Source organism: Pipistrellus hanaki, assembly GCF_964339955.1.
Source record: "Pipistrellus hanaki genome assembly, chromosome: 5".
In the NCBI taxonomy this organism is placed as follows: domain Eukaryota; kingdom Metazoa; phylum Chordata; class Mammalia; order Chiroptera; family Vespertilionidae; genus Pipistrellus; species Pipistrellus hanaki.
Genome location: NC_140507.1, coordinates 6,749,762 through 6,766,377, shown reverse-complemented (window position 1 = coordinate 6,766,377; position 16,616 = coordinate 6,749,762). Strand labels below are relative to the sequence as shown.

Sequence of the window (16,616 nt, the reverse complement as noted above, 5' to 3'; positions counted from 1 at the left end):
GAGCTGATGTGCGGCCATTGTCTATTTCCGTCCTTACTCTGCCGAGGCAAGGGGTGGGCCCTGTTTTGTGAATGAGGGAAGTAAAACCGAGAAGAAGGAACAGCCTGACCCTTTGGTGAGGGGGAGGGGGGAACAGTACTGACACCTTCTGCTCCTGCCTCTGATCACACGACCTCTCCATAGGTTAGGAAAAGGGGAAACCGAGGCCCGAAGTCACCAGAAAGTCTGAGGGGTTAGGAGGCACCACACAGCCTCCGTAGCCACAGGTATTTCGTACAAAGGCTGTGGGAGATGAGGGAAGAGCGATCTGAATGTGTATAATATATGCAAACAGAGTGCAAAGGTCTGATTTTCAAACAGCTCCGATCTGAGCTGTTAACCTGCAGGGACGTGGCTGTGCCCCCTCTACTCTCGGGACTCTGGGGGGGTCTTTTCTCTGCTGTTCCCGCTGTGGGTGCTGGCTGGGCACCCAGCTCCACCGAGATGCCAAGGCCAGGAGTCGCAGGTTAACCCCGCCCCGGGGGCATCAGAGTTTGTCTTGGGGAGGGGTGGGTCGCTGTGAACAGTCTGCTATTTCAGTGTAAAGGCCAGGGTAGCCACAACAGCAGCCATAAGTGCTTAGATGTCAGGCATTAGGCTGAGCTCAACAAGGCTTGGCTAACATTTCACCTCTAGGAGGCGGACCCTACGTGTTCCTGCCATCCCCACGTCAAACAGGAGGAAACCGAGGCCCGGAGATGTGAAGTCCCATGTCCAGACTCAGGGAGCCGGGAAGAGCTATGGCCGGACGCACACTCAGTTTCTCCGGCTCCAGAGCCGCGTCTCGGCCGCTGAGCTGTGCTGAAGACCCTTTGGAGCTGAGGCCTCTCCTTTCTTTTAGTCACTGCCCGGCCCATCCCCTGGGACCCGGCCCTTCCATCGGGGGGTGAGGCCGTGTACACACCCGTCTCTATGCAGCTGGCTCACCTGGAGGTGGCTACACACAGCCCAGCCCCACAGCCGGCAGCAAGCGTGCAAAGATGCGGACTCCCAGCCACGAACACTCGGAGTCGAGGACGAAAGGAGCATTACCATCAGCAAAACCCGGCACACTAGGGGATGGGTCTAAAGCCTGCTTTAGGTCTCACTTAACTGGCACGTGTGTCTGTCTTTGTCTGGCAAGCGCCCTTCAGGCTGTCAGCTGATCTGACAGAACCGGCGTGAAAACAAACACACAAATCAAACACCCGAGCAGCTCCCGCGCCAGCGAAGCTCCGGGAACGCCCGGCGGGGGTCTCAGCCATGCGCGGTCTGCATCGATCTGCCCTAGTTACTCGGTGCTTCCTTAATGATCCGTCACTTGCAAACTCACGACTGAACACAATATATTTCTAGCCACATGCAAGTCAGCACCGGGCCAGGGAGGCTGCCAGGGGCTGCCAGTCACCGGGGAAAGAGAGGTCCTGGAGCTGGGCCGGACCCCTGGTGGTGACGGGGTCAAGGCAGCAACCACCATCTACGGAGGGCTCCTTATGCCAGACACGGTGCTCGCCACACGGGGCTTGTCTCATCCCTTCCACAAGCCAACAAGGCAATGGTATCCTTCATCTACCCGTTTTATGGACGAAGAAATCGTGGCACAAAGAGGCCCGTTTGCCTGATGCCAAGTTGCTGGCAAATGGCAGGGCCCGCATGGAACCTAGAGTGGTGTGGTGCCAATGCCTGCATTCTTCACCCCGGGCTACACTGCCCCCCAGAAGCCACCTTCATGAGGGCTTCAGTGGTTCTAGCCTTTCCATCTCCAGTCTTCCCCGGACTGGCAGCTCTTGCTCAGAGTCCAGGGCCTGCTGGAGAAGGAAATTCGGTGTGTGTCCTTCCCCAAGGTCACCCCGGGCCACCGGAGAAGGGCAACTCCGCAGAGCCCGGAGGCACTGCTCCCGGTGCTCCTCTGCTCCCGGGAGAGGGCTGAGGGGAGGTCGCGTCAAGGTCATTTTCCTCTCCCCTCCTTTCTCTCCCTCTGCTCCTGGTGCTTCTGCAGACAGGCAGCGAGTCCTATGCATCCCCACTGAGTCTGTGTGCTTGGTAACGGCAGCGATGAGGATGCAGGCATCTGTGGCCTGAGCTGTTGCTAAGCTGCTCTGCAGAGCACCTGGCGTCACCGGCAGGAGCAGAGGGACCGACGCAGAGCCCAGTCTGCTCCTACGCTACGCACATGCTCAGAGGCCTCCCACAGGGGACGTTTTTCTTCATCGTAGGAAAAAAAATGAATGAAGAATAAATAGTGTGGGAGCTTGAGCCTAATCACTCTATCGTGTCCTGTATGTATACATGCGCATACGTTTTTTCTTTTTAGATCCCATTTAGATTCCAAACGCCATGATTTAGAGAAACGTGCCCCTAGTAAGACGTGGAGCCAGGATTCGTACCCAGACTGCTTATCCCGAGGCTCTGCCTTATTCTGCTGCTTTATTCTGCTGTTTTCCCTTCTCCTTCTGGGTCCTCCCCCCACCCCCTTTCTGTGGCAGACCCACAGAACCTGGGGCTCTAAGGACTTTAGAAGACTCACTGGAGCCAGCGGGTTCCAGAAAGGCCCGCAGCCTTTCTATTCTCCTGGCTGCTCTGCTGCTGCTGTGGTTCGGTTCCCTCTCTCTTTTCCAATCCCCTGCAGGCAGTGTCACGGGGGAGGGGAGATGTGCTTTTGTGAAGCAGCTGTCTCCCCAGCCCGGAGGGACACCGGGGTTGAGGTGAGGCTAGGTGGAGGGTGGGGTGACTGCTTTCCCTTATAATTGACCCCGAAGCCCACCACAGCCTTTTCCCACCAAGCACACTGCCCTGTCCTGGCGAAGGCCCGAGGCACTGGTGGACACTGTGGGGGACGGAGCAAAAACGGGAGAAGATGGGGCTCCGGATGCAGATGGCCCCTCTGCAGCCCCGAGGACTCCGGAGGAGGGCTGAAGGTGACAGAACAGGAAGCATGGGGGGTCGGGCTCTCCCCAGAACTGTCCCTGCTGGGGCTGGAACTGGTTCAGAGAAGCGAGTGGGAGCAGCAGGAAAGGCTGGCTGGGAGAGCCTCCGTTTCGAGGAACATTGGCTGGGCCCCGTCTCGCTGCGGGCTCCGGGGAAGAGAGCTATTTTTAGAGGAGCCGGCTCTGCCGTGGGGGGAAACCAGCACACACTGCTCCAAGCCTCTCTGCCTCGGAAAAGCATGTAAAAGAGGCTGCCAGATGGCCTTGCACGAGAGAGCGCTCCCCACAACCCAACATGTTGGCGGGTACAGAGCCCCTCCCGAGGTGAGGAGCGCCACCACCCGCTGAGGACGGAGAGTCGGGAGTACAGAGTCTGACTCGGTGCCAAGCCTCCCGAGGGAGAGGGAGAAATATGGCTGTGGAGGTGGCTGCACGCATGAGGCGGCAGAAGGAGGAGAAGTCACATTCGGCTGACTTTGGGAGGATAAATCAGACACTTCCTAGTCATCCTGGGGTGCAGCCTGTAGTTTCACTCTCCACTCCCGTTTTTTTCTCATCTGTCAGCCTCCCCCACCTGCTGGGCTGCTCTCCCCGCCAACGCGATGCATCTCAATCTCAGAGGCTTAAAAGACATTTGAGCCGCACACGGGACCCCGAGCACCGGCTCTGTTGCCTTTAGGAGTGAGCAGGTCTCCCCTAAAGTTCTCCCCACCGACCATAGAGTCTCGCCTCACCGACTCTGATGCCTCAGCTTCATTGCATCACAGAAAGGAATAAGGCAAATGCAGCAAGGGAAGTCCTGGGCAATCTGGTGGGCCTGGGTGCCCCAGGGGCAAGGGGCAGCCTTATTTGCAAGTCCCCATACATGTGTGTGGAGATGAGTCACCTGCAGGCTCAATGCATCACGCAAGTGGCTAGTCTCGTTCGCCAACCTATTCTCTCACCATTTACTTTCAAAACACTGACTTAGCTTTACAGAGGGGCCTCTTGTACAGGTAGGTCCAGCTCCTATAGTGGCTTCTAACCTCTCCCCATGCCTAATAAAAGTGTGGTGGCCACAGCAGCAGTCGTACCAATTGTAGTAGTAAAGCGACAGCAGTCGTTTTTAAGCCAAGCATGTGACAGCATCCATTCACTCACCGCGCCCCCCCCCCCCCCCCCCCCAAGAATCAGTACAAGGGTGCTGGTAGCCTCTGCTTTCCAGTTGAGAAAACCAAGGCTCAGAAAGGTTACTTGCCGATGGCGACAAGTCAGGGATGCAGATAGAACGTGGGGGTTTGCCTGCTTCCCTGGCCCACACTTTTAAGAACCTGGCTGCTGTCTGCTTATTTTTGGACAGTTGCTTATTTTTGGAAACACTCTATCTAGACTGGTCATTCCCAGACTTTCGGATTTCATAGGCTAAGTGGTTAAAGAGCTTTTATTTTGCCAATTAAGGCACCCTCTCTCTTTCTCTTCCTCTCTGTGTCAGACATAATACATATTTATATAGAAACATGCATTTACAATTATATAATAATTACACATATAATTAAACACATTTAAGACATACACACTCACACATATTCTGCTTTCAGTGGCTATCATTTTATAAAGAAAAGGATATTTTAAAAAATATATTTTAATTGATTTCAGAGAAGGGAGAGGGAGAGAGAGACAGAGACATCAATGATGAGAGAGAATCATTGATCGGCTGCTTCCTCCATGCCCCTCCACTGGAGATCAAGCCCACAATCTGGGCATTTGCCCTTGACCGGAATCGAACCTGGGACCCTTTAGTCCACAGGCTAACACTCTACCCACTGAGCCAAACCAGTGAGGGCTAGGGTATTTTTTTTTTTTTTTAATAACAACAGTAACAGAAATAGGAAGTCCAGGAATTTATAATAAAGGACATTCCTTTAAGTAGAATATTTTTGCTCAACAGAAAAACAAAAACAAAAAACCCCCATCAAATTGGTTTTGTTTTTCTCACTTTACCCAAATAAGATAAGATTCAGTACTAACCATGGAGCCTTTTGGAAATGGCTGCTCTAGCTTGTTAACATCCCCGCCAGGTGCCAGCTCAACAGCCCGGCTGTGGCCTGGCCTGCCTGCGTCCCACCTCCTACATGGACGGCTCCAATCTCTCTCCCACACACCTGAGCTGTGTGCCTCTGAGGCTCAGAGACGAGGAGCAGGCGAGGAGGGGGGCAGGCTGTGAGCTCCTGAGTCAGGGGCGGGAGGGGGCCAACGGCTAAAGCTTGACCTCCTCGACTGGCCTCTCATCGGCTGTGGTGAGAGGCCTGGTCAAGGCGGGGGATCTGTGCCTGCCAAAGCAAAAGTTGGCAGATGGGGCAGAAGGGAAGGATCCGTGGGAATCTAAAATGACACGGCTGTTGGCAGGAATCCTGTCTTGAATACCCATTCATCTCGGGAGGCCCAGGGTCCTACGTTCGCATGATGGAGAGGGGAGGAGGAAGGCTCTTGTAAAGAAGAGCGAAGATTGGCTGGGTGGAGAGAGCAGTGTGGCTGGGAGGAGAAGTGGAAGGACCATGGTGGGGAGAGAGAGAGAGAAGGGGGCAATGAATCACGGGAGGGAGAAGAGAAGGGAACAGGTGCAGAAGGGGAAGAGGGTAAGGACAAGAATAAAGAGAATGAGCAGGAAGTATGAGCAGAAGAGGCTCCGAGATCTAAGGGAATCCACAGAAAGCGGGCCTTCGAGGCCAGAGCAGGAGGCCAGGAGGAGCGAAGGAAGGAGTGTCGCAGTGAAACGTGAGGAAATCATTGAGGATTCTCGCTGACAGGAAGGTGGAGGGCTGAGTGAAGGTGGGTGAAGGCCTCAGAAGGGGAGGGATCAGGTTAGAAGGACACTTTGCTAGCTAGCTGTGGACTACAGGAAGGGTGTGGAGGCACAGATGTGTCCACTGGGGCTGGGAAGGAGAGTGTTACAGGAAATCAGAGACAAGGTGGCAAAGCAGACGGAGCAAGAAGACACGGAAGCTCCACGGTTGTAAGTCAATCAGGGTGAAACCAAAGTCCTTAAAATGCCTCCAGGATTTGGTCCCTCTTATCCCCCTGGGTCATCCCCCGACACGCCCCACTGTGATTCCTCCACACGGGCTTCTGGTACACCATGCACGCCCTACCTCGGGGCCTCTGTACCTGCACTTCCCTCTCCTCACAACACTCTTCCTCCACACATTCATTTTTTGGGGTCCCATTTACCTCAAATCCTTTCCTTGCTTTTCCCCATAGAACCTACCACTTTCTAGCGTATCATCTAATTTTCTCTGCTTTGTTTATTGTTTATCACATTCTCCCCACCACTGGAATGCAAGCACCGTGAGAGCAGAAATTTTATCTACTTGTTGATGCTCCCCAAGTGCGGAACAACGGCTGGGACACAGCGAGCCCACAATAGAGATTGGTTAAAGGAATGCATGAATGGAAGATTCAATGGCCATCGTTGGGAACACAGGGCATGCAGAGCAGGAAGAGGAGAAAGAAGAGAGGATGAGGAGAAGAAGGAGGAGGAGGGGGAGAAAGGAAAGGAGGAGGAGAAGACGAAACAGAGAAATGAGGGAAATGTGTGTCTCTTATTTGAAGGTGTTTCATCTAATCATGTCTTTTAAAAATATATTTTATTGATTTTTTTTTAGAGAGGAAGGGAATGGAATAGAGAGCTAGAAACATCAATGGAGAGAAACATCAATCAGCGGCCTCCTGAATACCCCCCAGTGGGGTTGTGCCCTCTACCAAGGTACATGCCCTTGACCAGAATCAAACCTGGGACCCTTCCACTGAGCAAAACTGGTTGGGTCTCTAATCATGTTTTTAATAAAGTCACCCAAAGGCGAATGCAGAAATGAAAACAGTTATTGTCATATAGCATGATCTCGGGGTCAATGCTGACTACCACTCTGCTCGATCCAGAATGAGACTCGGGCCATGTCCTCAGCAGAGGGGAGAGGGACGAGGTGGAGCTATGTGGGAAAAGCTATTTTACCGGGAATTGGGAGGTCCGTGCACACACATGAACATGCACCATCTTGTCCCCACGTAAAGATGTCTAGAGGACGACCATCAGATCTGAAATGACGGAGGACTCAGTCTCGGGTTCAAGGGCGCGGCTGTGACACTAGCTCCTCACCCGGGCACTGCCCACCACCACTTTCCGGGCACTGCCCACATGCTCGGATTGCATGCAGAGCTCACACAAAGCGTTCCACTCAGTTTTACAGCGAACCATCGAGGCTATGTCATCGTCATGTTACTACCGACAAGAAAACTAAAGATAAGAAAGAGCAATCCTTTTGCCCAAAGTTCTTCCCCTCCCCCCTTAGTAACCGGAGGAGCCAGGAGGTAATCACAGGGGACCCAGGCGGGGCAAGCAAACTTCTGCTACAAAGGACCAAACAGGGCATATCAGGCTGCTGGACCCAACGGCTCACTCCTGCCTTCCTCCAACAGCCAGACACAATATGTAAACAAGCGAGCGTGGCTGAGTTCCAATAAAACTTCATTTATAAAAATAGATAGGCTACCTCGGGCCATCACTCACTGCTCTAGAGTCTGTGCTCTTTTTTAAAAAAATATATTTTATTGATTTTTTTACAGAGAGGAAGGGAGAGGGATAGAGAGTTAGAAACATTGATGAGAGAGAAACATCAATCAGTTGCCTCCTGCACATCTCCTAATGGGGATGTGCCCACAACCCAGGTACATGCCCTTGACTGGAATCGAACCTGGGACCCTTAGCCACTGAGCCAAACTGGTCTGTGCTCTTTTCTTTGTTTGTTTGTTAATCCTCACCAGAGGGTATTACCACACACCCACTTCCCCCACACTGATTTTTAGAGAGAGTGAAAGGGAGGGGGAGAGACAAGAGAGACAAAGACAGCGATGCTGCCTCCCACACGTGCCCCAATCAGAGCCAGGGATCGAACCTGTGACCCTTCAGTCCTGGGGCTGACACTCTAACCAGTAAGCCACACCAGTGAGGGCTAGTCCGTGCTCCTGAGCACTGACAGGCATAGCTGGGAAAGCCTATAGGATAGCAGAGAGATCCTTAAGTGCTTTTAACTGTCAGCTCCCACAGCTCAATGCCGCCGGCTCCTGGAGAATTGGCTGAGACAGGGGTGGCAGACGGGGCACTTACATTTCGACGATGCCCTCTGGCAGGTTGGCGGGGATCTCCGTCAAGCCCTTCCCCCGGCAGTCCACAATGTTATTGCTGCAGGTGCAGGCCGAAGGGCAGGAGATGGAGTTGGCATTGCAGGATGGCGGCTCCGAGTGGGGACCTGTGGGGCCAGAGCACAGTGGTCAATGCGTGTCCCTGTCAGGAGTCCAATGGGCTCCTGGGCCCTGTCGCCAGCTATCCAACGAGGTGGCACTACACGGTAAGCTACTTGGAGAACCGTCACCAGCGGACATCGTCTGCGTCCTGCAGACACAGCTGCCTCTGGCTGCACATTCAGCTAGGAGGAGAGATGCCGCCCTTGACCTGACTATTTCTGGATGGTTCCACCTGCTCTGTCAGCTCATCACCCTCATCTTTTAGAGAGAGAGTGCTCTCTGAGTCAACCAGGCACAGAAATATGCCCCGAGCTGACCCTGGGACCACTGTCTCAGGGTGCCCATGTCTGGTGACCTCAGGGATGGCAGTGGGGGGCATTGGAGTTTACCTGGGATGTGGATGCTGAGTATAGACACACCTTCATTCCTTCCTCTAGTGTCTGGAAGTCACTGTCCAAACCAGTGGGAGGAAGGAAGGTGGGGGCACACCCCCATGTGGTGCTTTGGAGTTGTCCAGTGTCAACACAGTCACCAGCGGCACCATCCAAGGCCCTTTCAAACAGCGTTTAAATCCAGAGAACGAGCTAACAGCACTCGTCACATTAGAAAAAGGCAAGGAAGTTACCTCGTATTTTGGAGTCTGCTCTTATTTTTGCTTATGTCGAGAACTAGAGTGAATTTAAACCCAAAGTGGCAAAAACCCAAGAAACTGGCATCGGAGGCGCTTACTCAGAGGCGAGTGTGGATAAACACACGCGTCACAAACTAACTCCAGATTCCGGCACGAGGATCTCAGTCACCCCCTGCGGTGGCCACACCGAGCCTCTAGCACAGGAAGTGAACGCGAATGCTTCGGAAAGACATTAGGTACGTTTTCAAATAGGATTAGTTCTTCACAGTGAGGCCAGGATCTCAAACCCGTGGCTAGTTTTTCAAATGTGGACATTGAGGTCCAAAAGGTAGACTCAGCCCAACGGCCCCGCCGGACCTTGTCCCAGGCCTGCTGCGCCCGGCAGGGTTACCCTGTCTCTGCCCACGTCCCTCCTCCCAGAGCAGAGGGCCGCGGGCAGGACCACGCTCAGACTGATGCCGCAGACCTCCGCGCCGGGCAGGTGCAGGGCACGAAGCACAGGGAAGAATGGTGCGAGTCTAGCCTCCATCCAGCTAGAGCAGCTGAATCAAAGGACCGACTGGGCCTCGGGCAAGTCCTCCTTCGGACACTGAGTGAGACTTGAAGTGGAGGGTCCGCTCTCCATGCTCACTAGTCCCACCTGGGGGTGGCCCTTCTGCAGAGATTCAGCTTGATGCCTTGGTGCCAGCCCAGTAACCAAAGACTCTTATTTTCCTGGGCCTCACCTTTACACACACACACACACACACACACACACACACACACACATTCTCTCTCTCTCTCTCTCTCTCTCTCTCTCTCTCTCTCAAAGCATCATCTTAGCTGGACATTTGAAGAAAAGAGTCCTGTCTTGGGTACAAGGACTTCAGACTCTCTGGTGTCACATTTGTGGATCCAGTGGAGACCATGGAAAATACCAGAGCGATGATGACTCACACTAAGCCCCCAACTGCAACATTCATCCTCTTAGAGAGAGTGACCCTGGCTTTGCTTCAGCCTGGCAAAGGCTGGACATTTCTGAGAAAACAGCAGCCCAGACAACCGGCCTGCCTGAGCCTCGGGCCAGGAAGAGGAGGGCGAGTGGCTGAGAGTGTGGGCTCTGCCGTTCTACTTCTATCACCTCATCCTCCCCGTGCCTCAGTTTCCCCCCTCTGTGAAATGGGGGGGAAATAGCAATGCTTATTTGGTAGCATGGTTCTGTTGGGAAGGCAAAGGAAGTTAATGCATGTAAATGTACAGCACAGAGCCAGCGCTTAGGAATGCTTGTCGTTGTTAATGTTGTTGCTATTTTTAAAAAAATATATATTTTATTCATTTTTTACAGAGAGGAAGGGAGAGGGATAGAGAGTTAGAAACATCGATCAGATGCCTCTTGCACACCTCCTACTGGGGAAACACCCACTACCAAGGTACATGCCCTTGCCTGGAATCGAACCTGGGACCTTTCAATGTGCAGGCCAATGTTCTATCCACTGAGCCAAACCGGCTAGGGCCGTTGTTGCTATTTCTATTACTATTTCAATGATGGCCTGCAGGACCCTCTGAGCTTTTTGTTACCATCTTGGTGGATGAGGCTTTGCATTGCAGACTTCCGAAGTCCTTCCTGGGCTAAAGACCGACTATTCCTGTTCTTCGGAAACAGGAAGCAGGAGTGAGATGCCTCCCAGTGCATCCCCCGCCCCTGCGCTCCTGTCTTAGCGGGTGGCAAAGAGGATCCCCGAGTGAAGGCTCCTATCCCTCTCCCACATCCCGGGGAGATGTCAGGGCTTCAGCAGTGCAGGGGGGCTCCCCAGAGAGACCTGCCAGGCCTGACCCTGCACACCAAAGGGCAAGCGCCAGGGACCACGGCCACACCCGGGCCTTCCTGTTGGGGAAATGCCAGGGTCCTCAGAGGCCAGTCTGAGCTCCTGCCCATCCACCGAGGGCAGCTGTCCCTCTTTTATCTGTCAATGTCACGTGGTTGGGGTGTTTCAGAAGAAAGGGTGGGGGGAGGCATTATATCAAGGGCTCATCTGGGTCACTGGAAGTTCTGAAACAGAGTTTTTCAAAGCCGCTCAGACTCCGATGTTGAAGTCGGTTCTGTTTAAAGCAGACCAGGCTGCAGCCTTCGTCCCCTGGGAAGGAGCCGGTCCTAAGGTCCTACATAGGGTGGCTCTGTCCTGCAGGCAGCCTGAGCATAAGCAGCATTTCAAAGGGTGCTGTCAAGGCTTTTTAAAAAGCCTTTGAAAACGATCCTTAACAAGGTCACTAACAACACCTTTAATTACTCAGAGAGGTAATTATAGCCCTGAGAGCACCTGGCTGGCAGCCCCCCAGCCGGGCATCCACACACAGGGAGGGCATCGCTCTCCTGTAGAAAGGGACAGCACACTGCAGGCTGGAGATGGTCAGCGCCTGATGGACCGAGCCCTGCCCATCTGAGCTCTGAGGGTGGAGCGGGCAGAAGCCCCTCCCCTTGGCACTGCCTCTGGACAGACTGAGTCTAGATGTCAGTTCTACCAGGGCAGTGGCCGTGTCTGTCTCCTTCCTATTTGACCCCTGTGCCTAAAACAGGGCTCGGCAGGAAGCCCCGTATCAGTAACCAGGCCTTGGGGGAGCGAGAGGATGAATCCATGGATGCAGTGGGCCCAGAAGCCCTGAGGACGTGGGGGTGAGAGATCCTCCTGGAAGGGCCTGGGGGAGGCCCCCTGTGTCCCGAGTGCCCTGGGCTCTGGTCAACAGGGTCAGCCACGGAGGGGGGAGCGGGAGGGGTCTGATAGATGGGACTCCGGTGCCTGAGGTCAAAGGCTTTCTACCAGAGCCCTCAGTGCTGGCCAAGGCCACCTGCCCGCCCCTAGCTCACTGGGCGCCTGGCTCACCCACATGGTCAGGGCGTCCTAGGCCCTGCACCACGCTCCGCCAGCAGGTCCATCGCTCCCAGCCTTTCCCGCCATGCATGCTGGGGTGGTGGGGGAGGGGAAGGGACAGTGAATTCCAAGGGGGCAAAGTGAGGAACCCCCTCCCTTTTTATCCAGTGAAATCTATGACTGCAAGCTGAGAAGCAGAGAGAAGTGGGAACGGAGCTTTTACGTGGGGATAGGAAGAGCCTTTCCATCTCTTTCATGTGAGGGACCGTCTGGGTATGTGCCTGCCACATGCACGTGTGTTCCTGGGGCCGAGGAATCATGGGGCAAGCCTGTCGACGAGCACCACCTCCTCCTCTCCCTTAAACCAGAGCCCAGCGATGGACCAGCACACAAAACCAGCACTGATGCTCCAAGGCGCTGGTTATGAACTCAGGAGTGCGGGCGGCCTTGCTCTGCATGCCTGCCTCCTTAACCCTGTGCCCGCCTCCTTAACCTGCCTTCTTAACCGTGTGCCCGCCTCCTTAACCTGCCTCCCTAACCGGGTGCCCGCCTCCTTCACCGCGTGCCTGTCTCTTAACTGTGTGCCTGCCTCCTTAAGCACGTGCCCAAGCTCTGCCCTGCAGCTCTCTAATGGCACTAAAGGCTGCTGCGTGGAGGCTGGGGCCATCTCCTCCAGACCAGGGAAACGGACCTGGACGTGGCCAGCACCTGTCTCCCCACTGGGGCCTGGCCCACCTTTCCCCCTTCGCCACTTCAGCTCAGGGATTTTCATTTGGAGCCAAAGCCACCTCCATGCCAAACCGGGAGGAAAGGGAAGGCACTTGGTAATGGAGGGTGGGAGTGTGCGCCCAGCCAGAGCTCTCAGGGAGAGCGCCATGGCTGCCGGCCTGGACGGGGCTCTGAGGACCCTGTCTCTGCTGACCGCGCCCCTCTAGTCCTGAGAGTCAGGAAAGGCAGGGGGATAGCCAGGGAGATGCTCCGGCCCAGCCTCACCCTCCTCAGTGTCCTCCTCATTGGCAGATGCGGATGAGCATCACGCTGCAAGTGAAGGCCCTGCCTTCTCTGCCCAGATGGTGGGGCAAAGGCCACTGAACCCCACTCTAGGGAAGGCGATGGAGATGGTGAGGGGCCGGAGCCCTGAGAGAGAGAGTTCCTGCCCAAGGACACGGTGGTGCCCACGCTAAAAGTTACCACCGTCCTCCTAAAAGCAGCCCGCGGCTGCAGGATGTGCCCTACATGCCAGACACCGCATTCAGGGCTGCGCATAGAAGATCCCACTTGATCCTCATAAAAGCCATGACGGAGGCTCTGTATCATTATCCCATTGGACTGATGAGGAGACAAAAAAAAACAGGGAGGTTAGGCAAACTGCCCAGGATGTGTTCGTACCGTCACCTCTGCCAAAAGACAGCCAGTGCCTCTCTTCACTGCCCTGGGATCGAAGGCCCTCCCAGCCTCGGAGCCTCGGGTTGGGGAGGAGGCGGCAAGGCAGTGGCTGGGCATGCCTGGGCTGGGGCCGTGTTTATTTCTTTCCGTCTTTAAAGAGAATGTCCCCCAGAGGACCGCACAGAGCTGAGGAGCCCAATGGCCGTGTGAGCATGCGGAAACAAATTAACTCCAGCATTCAAATTAAGCATCCCTGTTGGCCCCTGGCCTTTCAAAAGCCAACAACAGGCTGTGATGACAATGGGACTCGAGCAATTATGATGAGAATATAAATGAACGCGATTTAAATACCAGAGGCATGATAATTTTGGGAATGGCTATAAAACCTAATAATCTCATCCTCCCAATGTCCAATTATGGGGTTTTAATTAAAACCTCCTAAGGAGCTAGGCGGCCAGTCAGGCTTACCTTAATTATTTTTATACTTAGTAACTGATCCCAAAATAAAATAAAATAAAAAGGGGGGGGGGGAGGAGTTTCTTATTTCCGGGGGATACACCCATTTCATTTTTAATAATAAATAATATGTTTGTTGAGAGGCCCCTCATTACTAGGAGTCAAGATTAATCTTCCTGAAAAGACATCTCATATTCAAAGGCCGAGGGCAGATGAGTGGGAAATGGCACAATGGGATGAGTGTGGAGCTGTTCAGAGGAAAGAGGCATGGACTCAGGAGGTCAGATGTTTAACTAAGCCCCTTGATTTACAAAGAGGGACCGGTAAACACTTTCTCGGATCAAGGTACTAGGAAATGGACTCAAGGAAGATAAAGCTTACGGTGTAAACCACCAAAAAGCCCCTTAGGTAAGGATGGAAGCAACTCACATCACATGAGTTGAGTGATGGCTAGAGCAGAGCCTTTTCTCTGGGCTGTTATGTGAACTCAGATCCAGTCCCAGTCTGGCCAGGCCCAGGGAGCAGGGACCGGGGACTCTCCTTGCCCTGTGCCCTAACCTTGCACTTGAGCAAGAAAAGCTAACGGGGAAATTGTTGCGGCATTAGCCGAAGGAAACCAAGCAGTCTAGTTGTAGATCACAGAAAAAACACGAATAGAAAATAAAATAAGATAGAGTCCCTCACCCCTGTAAAAAGTTCCCAGTTGATTCCCCAGAGGAAAAAGTAAATGCCTTGGATTGGAAGGGGACAGTTGACCAAGGAGAAAGGCTTTGTTGAAGTGCACTGCTAGAGGATTTCTGGGTTAGCTGGAGTGAAAAGGAGCCCGCAGCCAGGGCTGAATGGACAGGAGCTGGGCCCAGGCAGTGCACTTAATTCTGAGGGAAACATCAGGGACTCGGCAGGAGGAAAGCCCTTTCCTATCTCTGTGGTCCTGTGTTTGATTAATTTTTCAATACCATTGAAGGGCCTTTGATACCATTGGAGGTTTTCCGTGCTGCCCTGATGGGTGCAGGTGATAGGGCAACATGCAGAGATGGCTGATTGGTGCCCCAAGTCTTTCTATTCTCCTGAGCAGATAACCTCAACTTTTGAAGAAGAGATGGCCTTGTCCTCCTTTATGGTTGAAGTCTTCCACAAGTTATTGGGGGAAGACTTTGAATGAGGAGCTAACACAACCATCATTGGGTCTGCACAAAACCACCTCATCCGGGTGGCCTGCTGGGCTCTGCCATGGAGTGGGGCCTGCACCCCGGCAGGGTGGTCAGTACATGAAAACAGCCCTCTCTGTGACCCTCCTGTGCACAGCCCGTCTTGCTCCTTGCTGCTTCCTCTGAAACCCTTTGATCACAGCCTCCCAAACGACCTTGAACAATTATTCTGGAGGTAGCACGTTTTGGAGATGGGGATCATCCAGCACCCCACTAATAATGGGGCTGGTTCATTCATCATGGATGTTCAATACATCAGCTTCCCCAGACCATGAAGTCCGCCTTCAACCTTCCCAGAGAGAACCTGCACAGCATTCTCTCTTCTACCCCCGAGAGCCTGGGAAACACCTAAAGAATCCCTCATGGATTGGGGCCCAGGTATGGTGCTCCCCTAAACTCAATCCATGGTGAGAGGGTGGAGATCAATAGCAGGTCCATGTCTGGAATCTGTGGACTACATTCTCATGCCCTCAAAATGCCTAGCTTTGCGCTAAGAAGCTGCAGGGACCATCACATTCATTGCTATGAACTGGGGAGGTGACAAGGGTGTTCCTACATACCCATTACCCTGCCTGGGCGATGGAGCCGTTTCACAGGAGGGGGATTCGGGGTGCTGACAGGTCCAGGACCACAAGGGTCAGCCTGCCCCCCTGGGCTCTGGGTCCTGGCTACTGCCACTCCTCGGACGGGGAGATGCCTCCGCGATGAAGCGCGTTCGCGATCTGCGCAGCGTTAAACTTGGCACCACTGTCCTGGTGTGTTTTAACATTCTCTCTAATTAGTTTTCCTCATTAGCTCTTGGATGACTCCTGTGCACTCTGTAATTATTTCTTTCACCGGCACTTACGCTGATATTGTCTCCTCTGCCTAATAATTACTGTAATTACAGTCACTACATTTGAGTTTTGGTGCTCGTGTGATAAACGGCTGTAATAAGTGTGTCTGATGGGAAGTGATTTCTGAGTGGGCGTCTATAGGAAATTATTGAGGTGCTGCTCTGAGTTACGTTCGAGTGTTTTTGGATAATGGACTTGATGGAGTAGTGACATGACAGGAACAAGCAGCAGAGAGTGCGATGCGGCTGAATTCATGGAAAATTCTCACTAGACTGCAATCATGCCTACGGGCACAAGTGCCAGCCTGCACCCTGGTCACACCGGCCCTCAGCACAGCGGCCCAACCCCTTACACACTGAACACGGTGGCAGTCCAGGCGGGTGAGAGGGCAGCTCCACAGTGCCACATCCCCCCGCTGTTCCCGCACGTAGACTCCCCAAGATCAGCCTCAGGAGGCTGCTGGGCCCCCAGCTCCATGACTGGGCTCCTTGGTTTCAGGAATGCCTCTGGGAGAATTCTCTTTTTATATATATATATTTTTCGAAAATAAAGGGATTAGCTCTATTTTTTTTTCTTTTGCCACTAGAAAAGGGAGAGTTGGTAGAACTAGAGGATGCTAATGAAAAGTAAAAATTGAACAAGCAAGCACATTTAGGACTAGGCTGAAAAGCTACTCCATCCTCATGCATCTCTCAGGTGCCTCCCATCCTGGGAGATCAGCGCCGCTTCAGTTACCTGTGTGCACGGTCTGTTTTCTGCACCACACGGCAATGTGCTCCTGCTACACTTCAAATGCCCACAGGTTATATTTGCTCAGCACGTTCTGTGGGCCCACTGCACTATCATAATTAAGCTCCGCTTATTAGCTCTTACCTAGCACCGTGTAAGATGCTCAGGGCTTTCTATGCATTGTTGCGGTCAGTCCTCCCAGGCATCCCTTGTACTATTATGTACTATTATGACTTCCATTTTGCAGACACACTGGGTAACCTGCCCAAATCACACCGTAGTAAGAGGCAGAGCTGGGATTC

At 53.4% G+C, this 16,616-nt stretch overlaps 1 protein-coding gene across 1 annotated transcript in view; it reads right to left on the bottom strand.

Moving 5' to 3' along the window:
• SLIT3 (slit guidance ligand 3) overlaps positions 1 to 16,616 on the bottom strand; it is a 496,706-nt gene that overhangs the window by 77,375 nt on the left and 402,715 nt on the right. Inside the window, exon 9 of the mRNA XM_084884010.1 lies at positions 8,086 to 8,227. Coding sequence (XP_084740136.1) covers positions 8,086 to 8,227 — 142 coding nt within the window. The remainder of the gene's footprint in view (positions 1 to 8,085; positions 8,228 to 16,616) is intronic.